Source organism: Elephantulus edwardii, unplaced genomic scaffold (assembly GCF_000299155.1).
Source record: "Elephantulus edwardii isolate Elephantulus edwardi_28Jun2011 unplaced genomic scaffold, EleEdw1.0 scaffold00168, whole genome shotgun sequence".
NCBI lineage: Eukaryota > Metazoa > Chordata > Mammalia > Macroscelidea > Macroscelididae > Elephantulus > Elephantulus edwardii.
In genome coordinates this window covers 3,790,715-3,811,637 of record NW_006399918.1, presented here as the reverse complement: position 1 = coordinate 3,811,637, position 20,923 = coordinate 3,790,715, and the positions used below count along the sequence as shown (strand labels likewise).

Genomic DNA, 20,923 nt, shown 5'->3' with positions numbered 1-20,923 from the left:
CCATTACCTCACCAGCATTTGATGCTTGTTGTTCTGTTAAATTTTGCAATTCTGACTGGGGTGAGATGAAATTTCATAGTTGTTTTGATTTGCATCTCTCTTAGAGCTAGGAATTTTGAACATTTCTTCATGTGCTTGTTGGCCATCTGAATGTCTTCTTTGGTGAAGTGTCTGTTCGTATCCTAGGCCAATTTTTCTATTGGATTATTTACTTTTATCTTGTTGTGCTCAAGTATTTTATAAATCCTGGATATAAGTCCCTTATATGATATGTCATTACCACATACTTTTTCCCAGTCTGTGGCTTCCCTTTTTACCCTGTTGGAGAAGTTTTTGGATATGCATAGGGATTTGATTCTTAGAAGATCCCATTCATCTATTTTATCTTCTTCTGGTTAAGGATAAATTCTGGTTAAGTTTATTAACATGAGCTCATAATGCAAATACAGACCCAGGAGCTATTGCTTGATTCTGCCACATGCAAGTCTTATGACTTTGGGAAAGTCACTTTTGGGTCTCAATTTCTCCTGTAAATAAAGGGAGAGAAATACTCATCTCATAGATTTATAGTGAGAATTAAGTGCATAAAGTACTTAAAATAATGTCTGTTATCTAATTATACCAAGAGTGTCATAATGGTGGTCAAATAACCTGAAGCTAATCACATAATAAAATAAATAAAGTGGGAGAAAATGAGTAATCATGATGTAGTGTATTTCACTGGGCTGCTAACCAAAACGCTGGCAGTTCAAATCCATCAGTTTCTTAAAGGAGAAAAAATGAGCATTCTCCTTTCTAAGATTACAACTTCAATCCTGCTAGAGAGTTGCTATGCATCAGAATTGACTCAACGGCAGTGAGTAAGAGAGAAAGGCTCTTAGCTGATGCTAATTGTATTTTAGCTATCCATACCTGTCTTAGCTGTCTTCTTTCTTTCTTTTAATAATTAATTATTGTTCATCAATTATTTACCAGTCTCTGTTCTAAGTGCAATATATGCAGTGAGAACACTCTACAAGTGATTTCCCCCCCCCTAAATACAGATATCAGTTAGCACCCATGGTAGCAGAAGTCAAGAAATCAAAAGGTATATTACAGTGAGAAAATGTGCTATCAAGGATGTCTTCAAAGTTCTAAGAGCAGTGATGTCATTGTAAAGACTCAAGTGCATCTGATCGAAGCCACAGCATTTTCAATTGTTTTGTATGCAAGTGGAAGATAGATAGTGAATAAGAATGACTGAAAAGGAATTTATGCATTTGAATTGTGATATTGGTGAAAACATAGAATATACCATGGACTTAAAAAACAAAACAAACCCAAATAAACAAAAAAACCACAATCCAAATCTATCTTGGAGGAAGTGTAAACAAGTTCCTCTTCAGAGGCAAAAATGAAATTTTATCTCACATTCTCTGGACATTTTGTCAGAAGGGGTCAGATCTTGGGAGAAGAAATTATCCTGAGAAAGGTGGAGAATCAGAGAAGGAGATTAAGACCCACCACTAGAGGGGTTGGCCTTGACAATGGCCCTTCACAGTTAATTCAGGCACATCAGAGATGGTGAGGATAGTGCAGGAAAGGGTAAGGTTCATATCTGTTGTTCATAGCGCTGTTATGAGTTATAGTGTACTCAGTGGCACAAAACAACAGTGAAAACAGAAGCAAAGCCCGAGTCAGGGATTTGAATGCAAGTGATTGATCTGGAGGATACTAACAGGGGAAAAAGGGAGTGAGGGAACCAAGAAAACAGAGAAGAGAGATAAGCAAGAAATGTGGTCTCTGTGGAGCCTATCTTAGTCCTGAATTGATGGAGGTTGCTAGTATTGCATCCTAAAAATGCACATTATCTTTGTGTTAATCAAGTCTTGACTATGGATGGCTGCTTGGTAGGGGTTTGCTGGTCACTTCCAAGGAAACTTGCTTTGCATGGAAATTTCTTGGAAGATAGCTATGAGAAATTAGCATTAATTTGTAAAGCTGCAATAACCCAACATAAGTGGGATGAAATGAGACAACTCTTAAGGACGGGGTATGAAATATATAGGCATTTCTTTTAAAATCTTCAAGTAAACTGCAAGTCATGTTTAACATTTTTGGTAAGTTGCTCAATATTCAAACTTCTTAACTAGCTTGTAAATTGACAACTAGGAGTTATATCTGTCATCACAGTATTACAAGTGTTATGTGTAGACAATGAAAAAGCTGTCATGTTTTGTGCCCCAGATTTTTATGATAAGCCCAGGTCAAGATATTACAAACTCTTGTGATAAGATTGAGCATATTCTTCTCACTTTTTAACTTGTTTACAATATCTTGTGGTAAGATTGTTGTTGTTGTTGTTGATTGCCTTCAAGTAGAGCATGACTCATAGTGAACAAAAGGCCTGAAGCCCCTCTACAACTCTTGGTATTTATCAAAGTTCATAGTTTCTGGAGGCATGCTATTTAGGAAGTGGATGTGGATGCCACTAGCATCTACTTCCTAAATAACATGCCTCAGGAAACTCTATATGGTAAGATTATCAGGAGTAGTATCTAACATTACAACACAGTATCTTGCTCTGTAAATTTATCAAGTTTGGTGAACCCTTCTGTCTCCTTTTTTTATTAACGTTTTCTCAGATATTTCACTCTGTTCTTCTCATTCCAAATTCTTCCCAGATCAAGTACTTGATGTCCTTTTCAAGTACTTGATGCCCTTAAACCATCTTTTAATTGACTGGCTCCTTCACTTTGATATTTAATGAAATTATTTTTCATTTTATTTTACTGAGACTGGCTACGAAGAGATGGATTTTCTACCCAAAACTCTAAGCATGGCATCTTTGACCTCTTTGTTCCTCAAGCTGTAGACAACAGGGTTCAGGAGGGGGGTAATGACAGTGTACGTCATGGAGATAAGTCTGTCCTGCAGAGAATTTTGAGATTTGGGCTTTAGGTAGATGAAGGAGGTACAGCCATAGTGGACAATGACGACAGTGAGATGTGAGGCACAAGTGGCAAAGGCCTTTTTCCGGCCCTCAGCTGATGCAATCTTGAGGATGGTGATGACAATCAAGACATAAGAGATGAAGATCAGAACCATTGGTAGGACAAGTACACACAAACTGATGAGCAAAGTGATAAACTCCTTGATAGTAATGTCAGCACAGGCAAGTTTCATTAGGGGCCGAATATCACAAAAGAAATGGGAGATGGTGTTAGCATCACAGAAGGGCAGGGTGAACACAGAAGAGACTTGGATGATGGCTGTGCTCAAGCCAATACTCCATGATCCACTTGTCAAATACATACAAGCCTTTTTACCCATGATGACAGAATATCGTAGCGGGTTGCAAATAGCCACATAGCGGTCGTATCCCATGGCCGTGAGCAAGAAACAGTTATTGATACCAAAAGTGAGATAGAAAAAGAGCTGAGTGGCACACTCTGGAATGGAGATGGCTTTCTGAGGGCTAAGGAGCCCAGCCAGCATTCGAGGGATGATGGCCACAGTATAACAGGTCTCAGAAATGGACAGCACACTCAAGAAGAAGTACATGGGTGTGTGAAGTTGACGGCTGAGGCGAATTACTGTCAAGATGACAGCATTGCTGGCAAGGGTCAAGAGGTACAAGACCAAAAAGATCACAAAGAGAATGATTCGGTGCTGCCACCCAAAAACGGAAAAGCCTTCAAAGGTAAACTCTGTCACGGTTGTGAAATTGAGTCTTGGCATTGAGGAGTATGTGGATCTGAGAAAGATAAAATAAGAAGAGTGAGCAACTAACTTAGAAACAATAGGCTTATTTAAGATCATTCTAAATCAAGAATGTTGTTGTTGTTGTGTTGTTATGTGCCATCGAGTCTCTTGCGACTCACAGTGACCCTATGTACAACAGCCCTAAACTCTGCTCTGTCCTGTGCCAATCACACTGTCTCTGACACTCCCATCCCGATTATCCCAGTCACTGAATCAATCCACCTCATAGAGGGCCTTCCCCTCCTGTGCTGTCCCTCCACCCTCCCAAGCATGATGTCCTCCTCCAAGGACCGGTCTCTCCTCACAACATGTTGTCTGTACAACAGAAATCAAGAATAGAGACACAAAAAGGGGATGAGTAGGTCTAGGTTTCAGAAAACCTCAGCATTCAGACATTGGACAAGTGCTCACAGCCACATGTCAAAGGTCCTCAAGGTCCTGGGATATGGAGTCAGATATGGTGGAAGTGGAAAAGAGGGTAATTACATAAAATAGTGTTGTAGAAAACCTAATCAAATGAGTGAGGTATGGAGATAGACCAGAGAAGGTACTAAATAAAGTGAATGTTTGCATCCCTGAAATTTTACCTCAATTAACCTGGTGCAGACCAGCCACAATGACCCATCTTGTCATCATCAGAGACTCAGTGTCAAATGATGTACCCAAAGGGTGAAGCAGTTCAATCAAAGGAGAGTTTTGTGTGAGACAATCTCCTGGTAGGTAAGAGGCCAACTCAAATTCTACTCAGAAGGACTATCACTCGATAATCCAGATACACAACATCATCCCTCTTCAGAGTTAAACTTAAAAATGGTCAACTGTGGAATAAAGCAGTGAGAAGAGCCCTGCGGTGCTTCCTGGGTTCCAATGTGTGAACCCAGGATGACTGTTGTCTGGAACCAGTTCTCTATCTCTCTTTTTTTTTCCAGTCTTTTTTTCTTCCTAAGGTCCCAAATTACCATGTGACTTCATATTCCTGTTTGTCTCCTTATATGTGGAAGGTAGTTTTTGCTTCCCTTTTTTAGTCTCTAGCTAAATTAAATAACAAAATATTTAAGACCTTTTCAATATGAAATACCAGCCACTGTAAGAAAACAGAGATAAAGCCAACAAAATAAGCTTACAGAAATTGTTGGCTTTGACCATCATATAAGTGTAAATGGAGTGATATAAATATAAATGAAGCAATGACAGGTATTTTTTTCCTCAATTTGCTCGTCTCCGTTAGTTCGTCTGAGAGAGAAATGATAGTGGCTACTACACAGAGTTGTAATACAGATTATACGAATTACTGTATATAAACATTCCAACACAATCATTGATACACAAGATACATCAAATTCTGCCTTTCTCCCTTCATCTATCTCCACTTTCTATGATCAGAATTTTACTTGTATATTAGTCATATTCAAACTCTCTTTAAAGTTAAAAATGAAGGTGACAATTTAATAATTAAGACACATTTGACTCAACTTTTTTATCACTTGATATGCCTGCGGAAGTTGGACAATAAAAAATAAAGATAAAAAAATTGACAGTTTTGGACTGTGGTTGAGAGAAGACTGAATAGTCTGTGAACTTGCAGAAGAACCAACTAATTTGTCCTTGAGGAAGTACAGTCAGACTTAGAGGCAAGGATAGTGGGTCTTCATTTCACTTATTTAGGGCAGGTCATCAGCAAAGACTAATCACTTGAGAAAGACATCATGCTTGGTAGTGATTCAGTGAAAAAGAGGGGACCTTGTTGAGATTAATTGGCCCAATAGACACAGTAATGGGCACAAAACACAACCAAAAATGTAAAGATGGCAGGGTAATGTTTTATTCAACTACCTGTAATGTCTCTATAAGCTTACTGGAAGAAACCTAACAACGATGCCATTCCCAACACACACACAGCCTCTATATCTCACTCAGAATTGTTATTCACATCTTCAGAATCTTCAGCTGGTACTCATTAGAAAGTCAACACCTGCTTCCATTCGAGCTCTAGATGCTAATAATGTGTAGGGATTGTACTGTGGGTGATCTGGAATCAAACACCTCTGCATGCAAATCTAAGATCCAGTACTCAATGTGTGGCCTTAGAAACATTCCTTTTCATCTCTTTAGGCTCAATTTCTTCACGTGTAGCATGCTAAGTTCTATCCTGGGCACTAATGGGCTTTTTATATGTGATGTTGGCCATCAGGCATTTATCAGAGGACATACCATAGAGTATATTCTCTATAAATGGAAAGAACTGATAAAAATGATCATAGATCTTAAACTTGAGTATTTTAGCTAATGTTTTATCTTTTGTGCTTGACATGCAATAGACAAAAGTAAGATCATTCTCTTAACAATTCTTCTCTCTCAGTCATGAACTCAAGACTAGAGACTCGGCTTCATCTAACACTGTGTAACTTCTTATTTCCCATATTTGGAGGAATAAGGAGGAGAAGGAGGAAATAAAAGGAAAGGAGGCACAATGTTTAAGAAGGGAAGATAACGCCAAGGATTAGTGGGGTACTTGGATGTTGATTGGAAGGAATACATTTCTAATTCTCCTTCCAAACCTGCAGCCATTCTACATGAATCTTCAGCCTGCCTTTCATGAACTATTAATTTCCTGGTGTCTGGTTGAGGTCTCATACAGAGGAAAGGAGGAGGTAAAGGGATATCTTTATCCCAGGCATATGCTTTTTCCAGTACAAAGATAGGAATGGGGATCAGATGCCTCTAATCAAAGCTTTACATTCCATTTCTTGCATCCAGGCACCATAGAAAGATATGTAATGGAAGGGGTGGAGGACAAACCTGAATGTTCCTCATTGGTCTGGCTCCTTTGACATGACTCCACACACAAGGACTTTTAGTTCCAGATAAAATGACCAGTTAAGTTCTTGAAATAATTTGCTTGAGTGGCTTCAGGATTGTTGTCCAGATAAACTTTTTGGGTATTTTTTATTTTACATTTTGGTACTAGTTAATTTACAAAAATTTGAATATATTATTTTCCAAAACAGATTCTTCCAATTTCCCTCACTCCCTATTCATCAAATTATACAATCCATTGATTAATCCACCCCACCTCTGCACATCCTTATCCCTCTGCTTCCAGCCCCGCCACCTTGGATCATTATACTCATTCTACAATAATGGTTTTATATACTATTTGCCCTTGTGGGACTGAGTTAGTTCACTCAGAATAATGCTCTCTAGTCCCTCCCAAGCTAGGTAATAATTTACAAAATTGTTGCTCCTACATGCTGCGTAGTATTCTATTGTGTGAATATACCATAATTTCTCAATCCATTCGTGTGTGGTTAGACATCTGGCCTGTAAGCTTTTATGAGTTATTTTCCCCCCACTATTTTTAATGTTTTTGTTTCCTAAATTTTTTGGCACAGCCCTATATTCATTTCCTTCCCCTCCCCAACTTGACAGTATTCTGCAGGGGGGAAAAAGTTACTTGTCACATTGGCTTCACTTATTCATGCAATGTGACTTACATCTCACTGAGCAGGATAGAAGCTCAGTCAGGATTCTAGAGAGGAAATCAAATGTGATGGTGATTCTTAGTACTTGTGCTGTGGCAGACACAGGATCCAGGCAATCATCTAAAAGGGAAAGACAAGAAGAAAGGCATAGAACTCACCAGGATTTGTCTGCTTATTCCTGTCTCTATTTTATAAGAACTGAGACTCATAAGGAGACATAAACAGTAGCCCAGCTCCTTTATGACACTGGCAAAGTCTTGCTCCTTTAAGTTTGACTAAGATACTGCCAGAGTGGGCCATTCTCCTGTGCCCCAGGATACCCAAGTCTCTCTCCCCAAAGCCACGTTGACTGTCATCAAGGCAGCTTCAGTGAGATCTAAACACCACAATGTCTGGGGATCTCATTATAGAAAGGGCTCATCAAACCAATCCTATAGATAATACTAACACTTGTGGGTGCATCCCACAAGAGAGGAGCAAAGCTTTTGCACTGGGACATGGCCCTGCTCTGCTCAGTGAATAGCACAGCTCTAGCCTCATGGCTGCCATTGTACAGAAGGTCTGAATATCCAACCATGTTTAAGAATCCAGTTTTATTATGCAAGTCGCTCACAGTCAGAGGTTTCTGTCCTAAGAGGTCAGGGACCTATCTCAAAGGCCCTAGAATGTTCTAACGGTCCAAGAATTGTGATTTATTCATGTATTGACTTTTTTCAGCACATATGTATGTGTCAAGCACCCCTCATGTACGTAGTCTACAGAAGAAATGAAGTCTACCACAGCTGTACTGAATTCCAGCACTGCTGACTTTACACAACAGACTCCAAGCATCCAGGCATCATTTTTAATTGCACTAAAAAAGCTAAAATCTTTCCTTGTAGCACTGCCTTCTTGTATCCTTCTTCCAGAGCTTAGCTTTCAGGCCCAAGCCTTGTTTACCTTTCAGAATGTGAGCCCATTTTTGTCCTTTTCTAGGTTTTAATTGAAATGTTTCACTAAGGGTGAAGGAGAATCACATATCAAATGTGTCAGATTCCTCTGGGATTTGAATTTTAATTCCTTGTTCTGAAGCTTAGTTTATGGCTTTCTCTTAGAGCTCTCTGAAGTACAAAAGGTTATCTTTCTGAACACTAGTATACTGAGAAATGAAAACTTGAGAGAAAGGCAGTTTATTGTAGTGTCTCTGACAAGGCGGGTGAACTGGGAAAGACTGACAAGCATGGTTTATTTGCCAGGGTTTCAGTTTAATTTGACATCATATCTTTCAGCATTTACTCGGGAGAGACTGGAAATACTAGAGCTCATAAGGTATTAAGACTCTGAGTGCCCCAAGTGAGAGCTAGATGTATAGGATATTTATCACTGCTAGGGAATGGTCAGTATGTAACCTGGTTAGAATTATATGAAATCCTTACGGAACAGTTAATGGAGGTCTAAAAGTTGGACAGCATGTCTTATCAAAACTTTAATATAATCAGTTAGTTTTTGCTCTTATTTGTCAATGTCTCTTTTTCAGAGTTTCTGTGGGAGCTCTATTTAAATATGTAGCTTTCTGAAATTAGAAATAGAATGGAGTTAAAACCCAAGAGAAGGGAAAGAAAACCCTGGTATTGAAATTATGAACTGGAAAATTGTTGATCCAGATTCTTTTAATACATCTCATTCTTGTTATATGAGAAATGACATGGGTTTAGACCACAAAGGCTTGAAGAAAAAGAATTGTAATGATGATCATATTATTGTCACATTTTTGGTTGTTTTACCTTTCCATTTAATTTTTTTAACTGCAGTTTATTTTTCTTGACCTGCTGTGTCTAATCATGAACCATAGCAAAATATTGAATATTAGCAGTTAAACAGGTTGGGTTTTTTTTGCCCTTTTCTAGGTCTTTATTTAAATGTGTCACATAATTCGTTTACCATTAAGCAGCGCTTGCCGTGGATCTCTGTCAGAAACCAGTCATAAGATTAAGAAAATTCTGCTGCTGCTACTTGGTTGCATGTTTATAATGGGGGGGACAAACCAAGACAAAACCCTGCTACATTTTCTGGCAGCTCCTTTTTCTACAACCATGTGTACAATAATGTGCTTTTTGATTATTGGTGAAGAGAGTGAATGATATAAGAAGTTTTATCTACCATTGATTCATTCACACAATTCTAAGGGAAAAATCCCATTTAATCCTTTTTATACACTACTGATTTCAACTTGCTACTTTTTTTTTCCCACCTGTGCATTTGTATAAAACTATTTTGCGATCAATACCTTTCAATAATTTGTTGAAGACATTTATACCTTTTCTGTGAGCTGAGGATAGTGTCTGTGTTGGTTATTGTTTGTTTTTTGAAAGAGTAGATTTTGACCAATAACTGTTGCCATTTTTTTAGAGCTCTTATCCAGTAAAATATCCATTTCTTCTTGCTCTAATTAAGACTACTAATATTTTTTCTATGTTCTTAAAAATAGATTAGTATGCTGAAGCTCAACACGCACTTCTGTGATTACATTATTCTTCTGTACCTCGGCTCATTTGGTTGGCGCCACAGTACATTATGGGCTCCACCACCAGAACTCCTGTGTTTGTGCCCTTATGCTTTATTCCTACTGATTTTGTTCTTCGTATTCCCGAGATTTTCCTCTCTTTGTCCTTTATAGTTGTCAAAGGTTTAATTTCCTTATTGTTGTATTTTGTTTTTTGTCGTCCCTGGGTAACAAAAAAATGAGAACTCATTTGATTTTTACTTTACTGCTGGATAGCATTGGGTAAGATGCTTGATCTCTCCGCCTCGATTTTCTTATCCCTACTTTAAGCAATCATTGTAAAATTTAACTGAGTAAAACTTAAATGTACTTCCAATAATAGCTTTTATGTAGTCAGTATTAGGAATATTTTCATTAAGGAAATATTCATTGCTATAGATGGAAGGGTAATGAGAAGGGTTGGAGAAAGGGTTGGGTTTTTTTTAATTTATTTCTTGTTTTTAGAAAAAAATTATTTTTATACTGGTTTGCTTACAAAGTTCATATGCATTGTTTTCACACCTTAACTTTCCCATTTCGTTTACCGACCCCCTCTAGGCATCAAATTGTGCAATCCTATGATTACCCCCTGCCCATCAGCACCTCTCAACTTCTACTATCCCCCCCTTTGGATCCTCATACATGTTTAACTAGTTATTTTTAATTTATATGATAATGGTCTTAAATAGTATTTGTCCTTATGGGCTTGAATTAATTCACTTAGCATAATGCTCTCCCGCCCCTCCCAAATTAGGTAGTGATTTACAAAATCATTGCTCCCGCATGCCAGTGCAGTATTGCATTGTGTGAATGTACCATAATTTCTCAGTCCATTTGATTGTTGTAGAACATCTGGGCTCCTTCCACGTTCTTGTGATGGTGAATAACACTGCTATAAACATCCGTGTACAAATCTACTTTTGTGTTTCAGTTCTAATTTTCTTGGGGTATATTCCAAGCAGTGGAATAGCTTGGTCATATGGAATTTCTCTGCTCACCTTTTTTGAGTAAATGCCAAACTGTCTTTCAGAGTGGTTATTCCATTTTACAATCTTACCAATAGTGTATGAGACTTCTTTCTTTACACATTTATCATTATTCCACATCCTCTCCGACATTTTATTGATTTCTTATTTTATTGCATTGTGGTCCAGGAAAATTATTTATGTTATACCTGTGTTTCAGAATTTTTTGACATATGCCTTGAGGTCACAGAGTGAACATTTATGGTATGAAGGGTAAAGTTTTAGATCACACTTGATAATTGTGTTTTTATAACTCTTCAGAGCCTTCTGGTTATTTTATTAGTCAGTTTTTAAGAGAAATGTATTACTATCACCTACTTTGATTGGGTGATTTTAATTTTCCTCTATAATTTTATATGCTTTTACATAATACATTTGAATTTATACTTTTGGGGTTTTATAATTTTATAAATAAAATATCTTCCTGGTGAATTATTTTATCAATATTTTAGGTTCTTTGGAGGTTTTTTTAAATATTATTTTTCTGATATTAGTAGTTATATAAACTTTCTTTTTGTTACCATTTGTCTAGACACCGTTTCAGTCTTTTATTTCTTCCCCCCCCCCCCCAACTTAAAGGGCCTATCTCTCTGGAAGGTTGAATCCACCCACTGGCAGCTCCAGGGAATAAAAGAAGAGCAGTCCCCTCCATGCAATTTACAGCCTCACAAAGCTACTGAAGATCACCTATGAGTTGATTCCAACTAGAAGGCAATGAATTGAGCTATGGTGATTAGGCAAAGTGTTGGTTATTGTAATCTTATTCAATACTTTGCATTTACTTATATTTCCTATTCTTTTTGGTGTCTTAGTCAATGTTACGTTTGACTTTTTTTTTAATTGTTCCAGTTCCTAGTTGTTGTTGTTATTGTAGTTAAGTGCTATCAAGTTGAGTAAAACTCATAGCAACTCTATGAACAATAGATCTGACCCTGTCCTATCCTGTGCCACCCTCATCATTTCTAATATACTCGAGCTTATTGTAGCAGTCACTGTGTCAATCCATCTGATTGAGGATCTTTCTCTCTTTCTTTGACCGTCCACTTTCAAAACATGATGCAGCCCCTCCTAGGAATAGCCTTTCTTAATGGCATGCCCAAAGTATGTGAGACAAAGCTTTGTCATCCTTCCCTCCAAGGAGCACTGCAGCTATACTTTCTCCGAGGCATTTCTGTTGATTCTTTTGGCAGTACATGAAATATTTAATACTCTTGTCAATCACCCTAACACAAGGTATCCTTTTTTTTCCTCTGTAATCCTTATTCATTGTACAACTCTCAGAAGCACAGGAAGTGACTGAAAAGGCCATGACCTGACCACTATAATTCAAATATATGCACCGACAATTAGGACCAAAGAGGAGGAAATAGAAGATTTCTATCAACTTCTGCTGTCAGATATCGATCATACATGCAATCAAGATACATTGATAATAATGAGTGACTGGAATGCAAAAGTTGGGAACAGGGAAGAAGGATCAGTAGCTGGAAAACATGAACTTGGTGACAGAAATGAAGCTGGAGATAGAATGATAGAATTCTGCACAAACAATGATTTCAAATACCTCTTACAAGAAACATAAACACAGCTTATACACATGGATTTCACCTGATGATATGCATAGGAATCAAATTGATTACATCTGTGGTAAGAATTGCTGGAGAAGTTCAATATTAGCTGTGAAAGCCAGGTCTGGTGCTAATGTGTAACAGACCACCAACTACTCATATGCAAATTCAAAGCTGAAGAAAATAAAATCAAATTCACAGGAACCAAAATTTGACCTTAAGTCTATCCCACTCGAATTTCAAAACCATCTCAGGAACAGGTTTGAGGCCTTGAACACCAATGAACAAAGACTAAATGAGCTGAGGGAAGATAGCAAGTGTATTGTCCATGAAGAATGCAAAAGATCATTACAAAGGCAAAGAGGTAGAGAAGACCAAGATGGATGTCAGATGAGACTCTGATTATTGCATTAGAACTCCAAGAAGCCAAAGCTAAAGGAAAAAAATCAAGAAATTAAAGAGCTGGGCAGCCTGAGCCACGGAGTCGCACGGACCCAAACTCACATGCTAACCCGAGCCAGCAGCCCAGAGCCAGCCGGAGTCAAGCATGGAACATTAAGGAGCTATGGAAGCTTCCTCAACCTGAAAGAGAGGATCTTAGAGCAGCTCACGTGTCTCTACAACTGTCAGGAAGAGAAAAATCTCATAGCTGGAGATTGATGTGGACAAGATCCTGGACATGAAGAGTGACGATACCCAGGCTGCCAGGGTCAAGGACCTGCTGGTTGACTTAAAAACCCCCAGAGTCCTTTCTTTCTGGTCTGCTGGACAAGATCTGGGGCATGCAGAAGCTGAACACACTCCCGAAGAAATGAGTCTTCAACCCTGTGAATGGTGGCTCCCAGACAATTGTGGCCTTCTATCTCGTAGCAACAGCAATATTGGGGCCCTGCACCCAGGCCTGGTGCCATGAGCAGGGGTCCCTGTGCTCCTGGCTCAGGGGCTTCTTCACTTGCGCCCTCAGTTTTACATTTTGGGTTTTTTATTATTATTATGAAATTTATGGGACATTTGTATTTTAACAACAACAACAAAATTTAAAGAGCTGAACAGAAAATTTCAAAGGGCAGTGCCTGATGACAAAGCAAGGTATTCTAATGAAATGTGCAAAGAGCTGGAATCAGAAAATCAAAAGGGCCTGACTCACTCAGCATTTCTTAAGCTGGAGGAATTGAAGAAAAAGTGAGTGCCAGAACTTAAGGATGCTCTGGGCAGAGTGCTAAATGATTTAAGAAGCATTAAAAGAAGATGGAAGGAGTATACAGAGTCACTGCACCAGAAAGAATTGGCTGACATAGAAGAATTTCATAAAACAATGTATGAGCAAGAGCCTTTTGTGATGAAAGAAGAAGTTCAAGCTGCTTTGAAAAAACTGGCAAAAGATGAGGCTCTAGGAGTTGGTGGTATACCAGTTGACATTCTTCAACAAATGGATGCTGCCCTAGATGTGCTCACTAAGTTGTGCCAAGAAATCTGGAGGACAACTATCTGGCCAACTGACAGGAAGAGATCAATATTTGTCCACATTCCAAAGAAAGGTGACCTGACAGAGTGTGGAAATTATTCAGCAGTATCATTAATATCACATGCAAGCAAGATTCTCCTGAAAATTATCCAAAAATGACTGGAGCAGCATGTCAACAGAAAATTGCCAGATGTTCAGGCTGGGTTTAGAAGAGGCTGTGGTACTAAAAATATTATAGGTAATGTTAGATGTATCTTGGCAGAAAGCAGAGAGTACCAGAGGAATGTCTATCTGTGTTTCATTGACTATGCAAAGGCTTTTGACTGTGTGGATCACAGAAAAACTGTGGCTGACTCTGAGAAGAATGAGAATCCCAGAACACTTGATTGTGCTTATGCAAAACCTGTATTTGGATCAAGAGGTGGTCATCAGAACAGAGCAAAGAGACATTTCATGGTTCAAAATCAGGAAAGATGTTTGTCAAGAATGTATTTTGTCTTTGTACCTTTTCAGTCTGTATGAAGAACAGATCATCCAGGATGCCGGGCTGTATGAGGAGGAATGTGGCAACAGGATTAGAGGAAAATTCATCAACAACCTACATTATGCAGATGACACAACTTCTGATTGCTGAAACTGAGGAGGACCGGAAGTACTGGCTGCAGAAGGTCAAGGACCACAGCTTTCAGTATGGATTGAAGCGGAACACCAAGAAAACAAAGATTCTCACCACTGGGACATTTGGCAGCATCATTATGGATGGCGAAGAGATTGAGATTGTTAACAGTTTTAGTTTGCTTGTTCCACAATCAACACTCTTGGTACAAGGAGCCAGGGAATAAAAAGACGAATTGCATTGGGAAAGACTGATGTTAGGGACCTCTCCAGAGTACTGAGTAGTAGCAACATCAGGCTGGGGACTAAGGTAAGTCTGATCCATGCCATGTTGTTGTTGTTGTTATGTGCCGTCAAGTCGCTGCGACTCATAGCGACCCTATGTACAACAGCCCTAAACTCCGCTCTGTCCTGTGCCAATCACACTGTCTCTGACACTCCCATCCCAATTATCCCAGTCACTGAATCAATCCACCTCATAGAGGGCCTTCCTCTCCTGGGCCATCCCTCCACCCTCCCAAGCATGATGTCCCTCTCCAAGGACCGGTCTCTCCTCACTACATGTCCAAAGTAAGTTAGACGGAGCCTCAGAATCCTTGCCTCCAAGGAGCCACCCGGTTTAACCCTCTCCAGGACAAATCTATTTGTTTTCCTAGCAGTCCATGGTATTCTCAGTACTCTTCACCAGCACCACAGCTCAAAGGCATCAGTTCTCCTTCTATCCTCCTTGGTCATTGTCCAACTCTCTGATGCATAACAGGTGATTGCGAAGACCATGGCCTGTATCAGACACACCTTAGTCTCCAGAGAGACACCATTGCTCTTCAGTACTTTGGAGAGGTGCCTGACAGCAGACTTTCCCATGGCAATGCGCCTTTTAATTTCCTGGCTGCTGGTGCCAAGACTGTTGACTATGGAGCCAAGCAAACTAAAGCTGTGTACAATCTCAAACTCTTCACCATCCATCCTGATGCTGTCGATTGGTCCAGTGGTGAAAATCTTTGTCTTCTTGACATTGAGCCTCAATCCATATTGTGGGCTGCAGTCCTTGACACTCTGCAGCAGGCACTTCAGGTCCTCCTCAGTTTCAGCAAGCAGGGTTGTGTCATCCACATAACGCAGATTGTTGATAAATCGTCCACCAATCCTGACATCACATTTCTCCTCATAGAGCCCAGCCTCCCAGATAATCTGTTCTGCATATAGGTTGAAAAGGTATGGAGATAGGATGCATCCCTGGCGTACGCCCTTCCCAATTTTGAACCATGCAGTGTTCCCTTGCTCTGTTCTGAGGACTGCCTCCTGGTCCAAGTATAAGTTTCACATTAGAACAATCAAGTGTTCTGGGATTCCCATTCTTCTCAGAGTCAGCCACAGTTTGTTATGATCTACACAGTCAAATGCCTTTGCATAGTCAATGAAACACAGATAGACATTCCTCTGGTATTCCCTGCTTTCAGCCAAGATCCATCTAACATCAGCTACAATATCTCTAGTACCACAACCCCTTCTGAAACCAGCCTGGACTTCTGGAGTTCTCTATTGATGTGCTGTTCCAGTCGTTTTTGGATAATTTTCAGTAAAATCTTGTTGCATGTGAAATCAGTGAGATTGTTCTGTAGTTTCCACATTCTGTTGGGGCACCTTTCTTTGGGATAGGAACAAATATATAGATCTCTTCCAGTCAGTTGGCCAAGTGGTTGTTCTCCAGATTTCTTGGCACAACTTGGTGAGCACGTCCATGCCATAGTCTTCACAATTGCGTGCTATGAGTCAGAGAGCTGGACAGTGACTAGAGATGATAGAAAGAGAATTTATGCCTTTGAGCTGTGGTGCTGAAGGAGAATGTTGAATATACCATGGACTGCTAAGAGAACAAACAGGTTCATTCTGGAGAGGGTGAAACCGGACTGCTCCCTGGAGGCAAGGATTCTGAAGCTTTGTCTGGCATACTATGGGCAAATTGTAAGGAGAGACCAGTCCTTGGAGAGGGACCTCATTTTTGGGAGGGTAGAGGAACAGCACAAGAGAGGAAGTCCCTCAATGGGATGGATTGATTCAGTGCTTGGTGTAATGGGAGTAGGTGTGTCAAAGACATTGAGGTTGGCACATGATAGAGCTGGGTTTAGGGCTATTGTACATAGGGTTACTATGAGTCACAAGTGACTCAAAGGCACATAACAACAACCACAATCTTCAAACTGACACTGTTGCTCTTCAATATTTGGAGAGGTTCCTGACTACAGACTTTCTCAATTCAATACATCTGTGGATCTCCTGACTGCTGGTACCAAGTCTGTGGACCCAAATAAGATGAAGTTATTGACAGTTTCAGTATTTCCTTTGTCCATAATGGTGTTGCCTATCAGGCCAGTGGTGAGAAGTTTTGTTTCTTGATATTGTAAATGATATTATATTCTTGATATTATAAGTGTAATCTGTATTAAGGCTGCAGTCTTTGATCTTTTGCATCAAGTACTTCATTTAAGTCCTCCTCATTTTTAGTAAGCAAGGTTGTGTCCTTGGCATAATGAAGGTTGTTTATGAGCCTTTCTCTGATCCTAATGGCACATTCTTCAGAGAGTCCAGCTTCCTTAACAATTTGTTCACCATACAGTTTGAATAGGTATAGACAAATAATACAAAACTGACACACAGCTTTCCTGATTTTAAACCATGCAATATTCCCTTGCTCTGTATAACAGCTTCTTGATCTAGGTTTACAGTTCACAAGAACACACTTTAGTGTTGTGGGATTCCCATTCTTCTCTGTGTTTATGATAATTTGTTATGATCCACACAGTCCAATGCCTTTGCATAGTCAAAGCATAAACAGACATTCTTCTAGTAGTCTCTGCTTTCAGCTAGGATCCATCTCACCATATCCCTGGTGCCACAGCCTGTTCTAAACCTTGCCTGAACTTCTGGGAATTCACTATCAATGTACTGTGGTTCTAGCTATTTGCAGATGATCTTAAGCAATATTTTGCTTACATGCAATATTTACACTATTTTTTCAATAATTTCCACATTCTGTTGAGTCATCTTTTTTCCAATTTTTTAATTGAGATTTTAATGAAAGTTTATAAAGAACTTAGATTTCCATTCATTCATTATTGAACATCTTCCTTCCTGTCCCCACTCCCTCCTAGTTCACTTTCTTTTGGAAAAAATATTCTTTCATTGTTATACAGAAAAAGTTCTTTCATTGTTATACAGGCCCCCACCCCAACCTTGAACCATTTAACTATGCAGCTCTTATTCTGGACTCTTGTTATGCCAATAATACCTAACCATATATTCCTTTTATTATAGTTATCTCCCTCATCTGATTCATTGCTGTGTTTATTATTTATTCCCTGTTTTTTTAGTTTCCCCCAAGTCCCCATGTAAGTCCTGTTTTATAACAGTGGCATTAGGCAGTATGGTGCTTTCTCAAAAAGTTGGAAATAGAAATACCATTTGACCCAGAAATTCCACCACTGGGAATATATATACCTTAAAGAAACCAGACCTGCCACCCAAGCAGGTATACGCACACCCATGTTTATTGCTGCTTTGTTCACAACAGCAAAGAGCTAGAAACAACTCAAGTGCCCATCAACAAACAATAGATAGAGAAGCTGTACTAAGTTCACACAATGGAATATTATGCAGCACTGAAAAACAAAGAACTCATGAACTATTATACAAAATGGGTTACCATGGAGGGTCATCCTTTTTTTGGAATTGGAACAAACGTGGTTCTCTTCTAAGTCAGTTGGTCGGGTAGTTATCTTCCAAATTTCATGGCTTAGACTGGTGAGCATGTCCAGGGCTGCTTCTGTTATTTGAAACTTGTCAATTGCTATACCACTGATTCCTGGGGCCTTATTTATTTATTTATTTATTTATTTTTTTGGCAATGTCTTTAGTGCAGCTTGAACTTCTTCCTTCATAACCATAGGCTCTTGATCATATGGTATTTCCTGAAATATTTCAGTGTTGGCCAATTCTCTTTGCTACAGTGACTGTTTTCTTTCCATCTTCTTTTAATGCTTCCTGAATCATTCAAGATTTTTTCCCACAGCATCTTAGTATTGCAACTTGGGGCTTGAATTGTTTTTTTAATTCTCTCAGCTTAAGAAATGCGGAACAAGTCTTTCCTTTTTATTGCTCAATTCCAGCTTTCTGCACATTCCACTATAGTACTTTGCTTGTCTTCTTGAGCTGCCCTCTGAAATTTTCTTCTCATCTCTTTTACTTTTGCATCTCTTCCCTTCGTTTTGGCTCCTTGATGCTCTAGTACAATTTTCAGAGTCTCTTCTTGACATCCATTTTTGCTTATTCCTTTCTTCTCAGTCTTTTTAATAACTTTTTGGTCTCTTTATAGATCTACTTGATGTCATCTAATAGCTCCTCTGGTTACCAATCTTTGGTGTTCAATGACTCAAGTGAGTTCCTACTTGGAAAGTTATAAATACTGAACCAATTCATCAGTTGCCCTTAATTATAACAATTTAACTTTAGTTTTTTAGTAAGCCAGAGTGGCATTCACTTCCTAAACAGCATGCCTTTGGAAACTCTGTGAATTTTGATAAATTGTTATGGTTGTAGAAGGGCTTCAGGCCTTTTGTTCATGGAGTCACTATGAGTCGTACTCAACTCAACAGCAATCAACAACAACAACAAACCAAATATAAAATTAAAAATGAGTAATAAACCAAAAACCTCACTTGAAGCCCACTACCATCAGGTGGCTTCTGAGTCATGGCCAATCTCTATTTTGCCTCTCTGTGGCTGTAAATCTGAACAGGAGCAGACTGTCTCAACTTCAACAGTGGTTGATGGGTTTGAATTGCTAGCACGTAAACCAGTATACCATCACAGTACTTTGCTATTGTTGTTGTTGCCATGTGCTGTTGAGTTGTCTGAGACTCATAGCAACCCTATGTACAACAGCTCTAAAATCTGCTCTTTCCTGTGCCAATCTTGTTGTCTCTGACACACCTATCCTCATTACCCCAGTCACTGAATCAATCTATCTCATCGATGGTTTTTATCTCCTGCACTGTCCCTCCACCCTCCCAAGCATGACATCCCTCTCCAAGGACTCTCCAAGGTCCTTCATTGCAACATGTCCAAAGTATGTCAGATGAAGCTTCAGAATCCTTGCCTCCAAGGAGCAGCCTGACTTCACCTCTCCAGGACATATTTGTTTGTTCTTTTAGCAGTCCCTGGTATATTCAATACTCTTCTCCAACACTACAGCTCAAAAGCATCAATTCTCCTTCTATTATTCCTAGTCATCATCCAACTTTCTGATGTGTAGAAAGTGATTGCAAAAACCATGCCCTGGATCAGGTGCACAGTCTCCAGACTGATATCATTCTTTAGTACCTTGGAGAGGTCTCTAGCAGCAGACTTTCCCAATGCAGTAAGTCTTTTAATTTTCTGGCTGCTTATGCAGATGACACAATCCTGCTTGCTGAAACTGAGGAGGACCGGCTGCAGAAGGTCAAGGACTACAGCTTTCAGTATGGATTGAAGCTCAATACCAAGGAAACAAAGATTCTTACCACTGGGTCAATTGGCAGCGTTGTGATGGATGATGAAGAGATTGAAATTATAAATAGCTTTAGCTTGCTTGGCTCCACAATCAACTCTCTTGACATCAGCAGCCAGGAACTTTGCTATTAAAAAAAAAAAAGTTATCTCATCTAAGATTTTGCTTCTTAGAAGCAGTCACTTTAAACTCTTTACCTATTTTGTATGTTATACATATTATTTATGTTGTAAATAATATATTTATAATTTGTATTATATATTAAATAATGCTAGTTTTTGATGCCTAAAATTTAGGCATTATTTGTTGCCTTTCTAGCTCTCTTATGTCATTCATGTTCACATAAATATAAATACACATGAATATACTTCTCTCATGCTCCTGGAAAAATGGGATCTATTTTTAGAACAGACACTGTTTTTCAAGGCTGAGCCATGCAGCACACAGTCCATTATAAGTGAACATCTTTTTTTTTGTGCATTTTTTGTTTGTTTTCTCTTATTTTAGTTAGTGGAATCTTTCCATTGGTTTATTTATCTATAATTAAATAAAACCTCAACTTCCCTTTATAGTAGTAAACCTTTTTCTCCATACATCTAGTCAAATATTATCAGGCAATCTCTCCAAGATATTCTATGTATTTGTTATTAAGTTACTCAGTTTCCTATTGTCTCCAGACCACCAACCCAGAGTTGTGATTCCTCCTACTCCACACTAGAATGGGTTGCTCTCTAGGACTGTTGTATTTGTTTTTCATTGCCATGGAGTCAATTCTTATTCATGCGGATCTAGTGTGTGCCTTTCAAAAGCAGATTAGTAGACTTGCCTACTCAGATGCCCCTGGATGGGTTTAGACTACCAATCTTTCTAGATGTTAGATAACGTTTAACTATTTGTGCCAGCCAGGGACTCCTCTGAAACTACCATTGTTTTTGTTGTTGTTGTTGTTGTTGTTGTT

At 39.0% G+C, this 20,923-nt stretch overlaps 1 protein-coding gene across 1 annotated transcript; it reads right to left on the bottom strand.

The window, feature by feature from the left end:
* Nucleotides 1-2,781: 2,781 nt before the first annotated feature.
* LOC102865851 (olfactory receptor 10J4-like) lies at nt 2,782-3,720 on the bottom strand. Its single transcript, XM_006895442.1, has one exon. It carries the CDS (start codon nt 3,718-3,720, stop codon nt 2,782-2,784), a length of 939 nt encoding a protein of 312 aa, XP_006895504.1.
* Between the last annotated feature and the right edge of the window lie 17,203 nt (nt 3,721-20,923).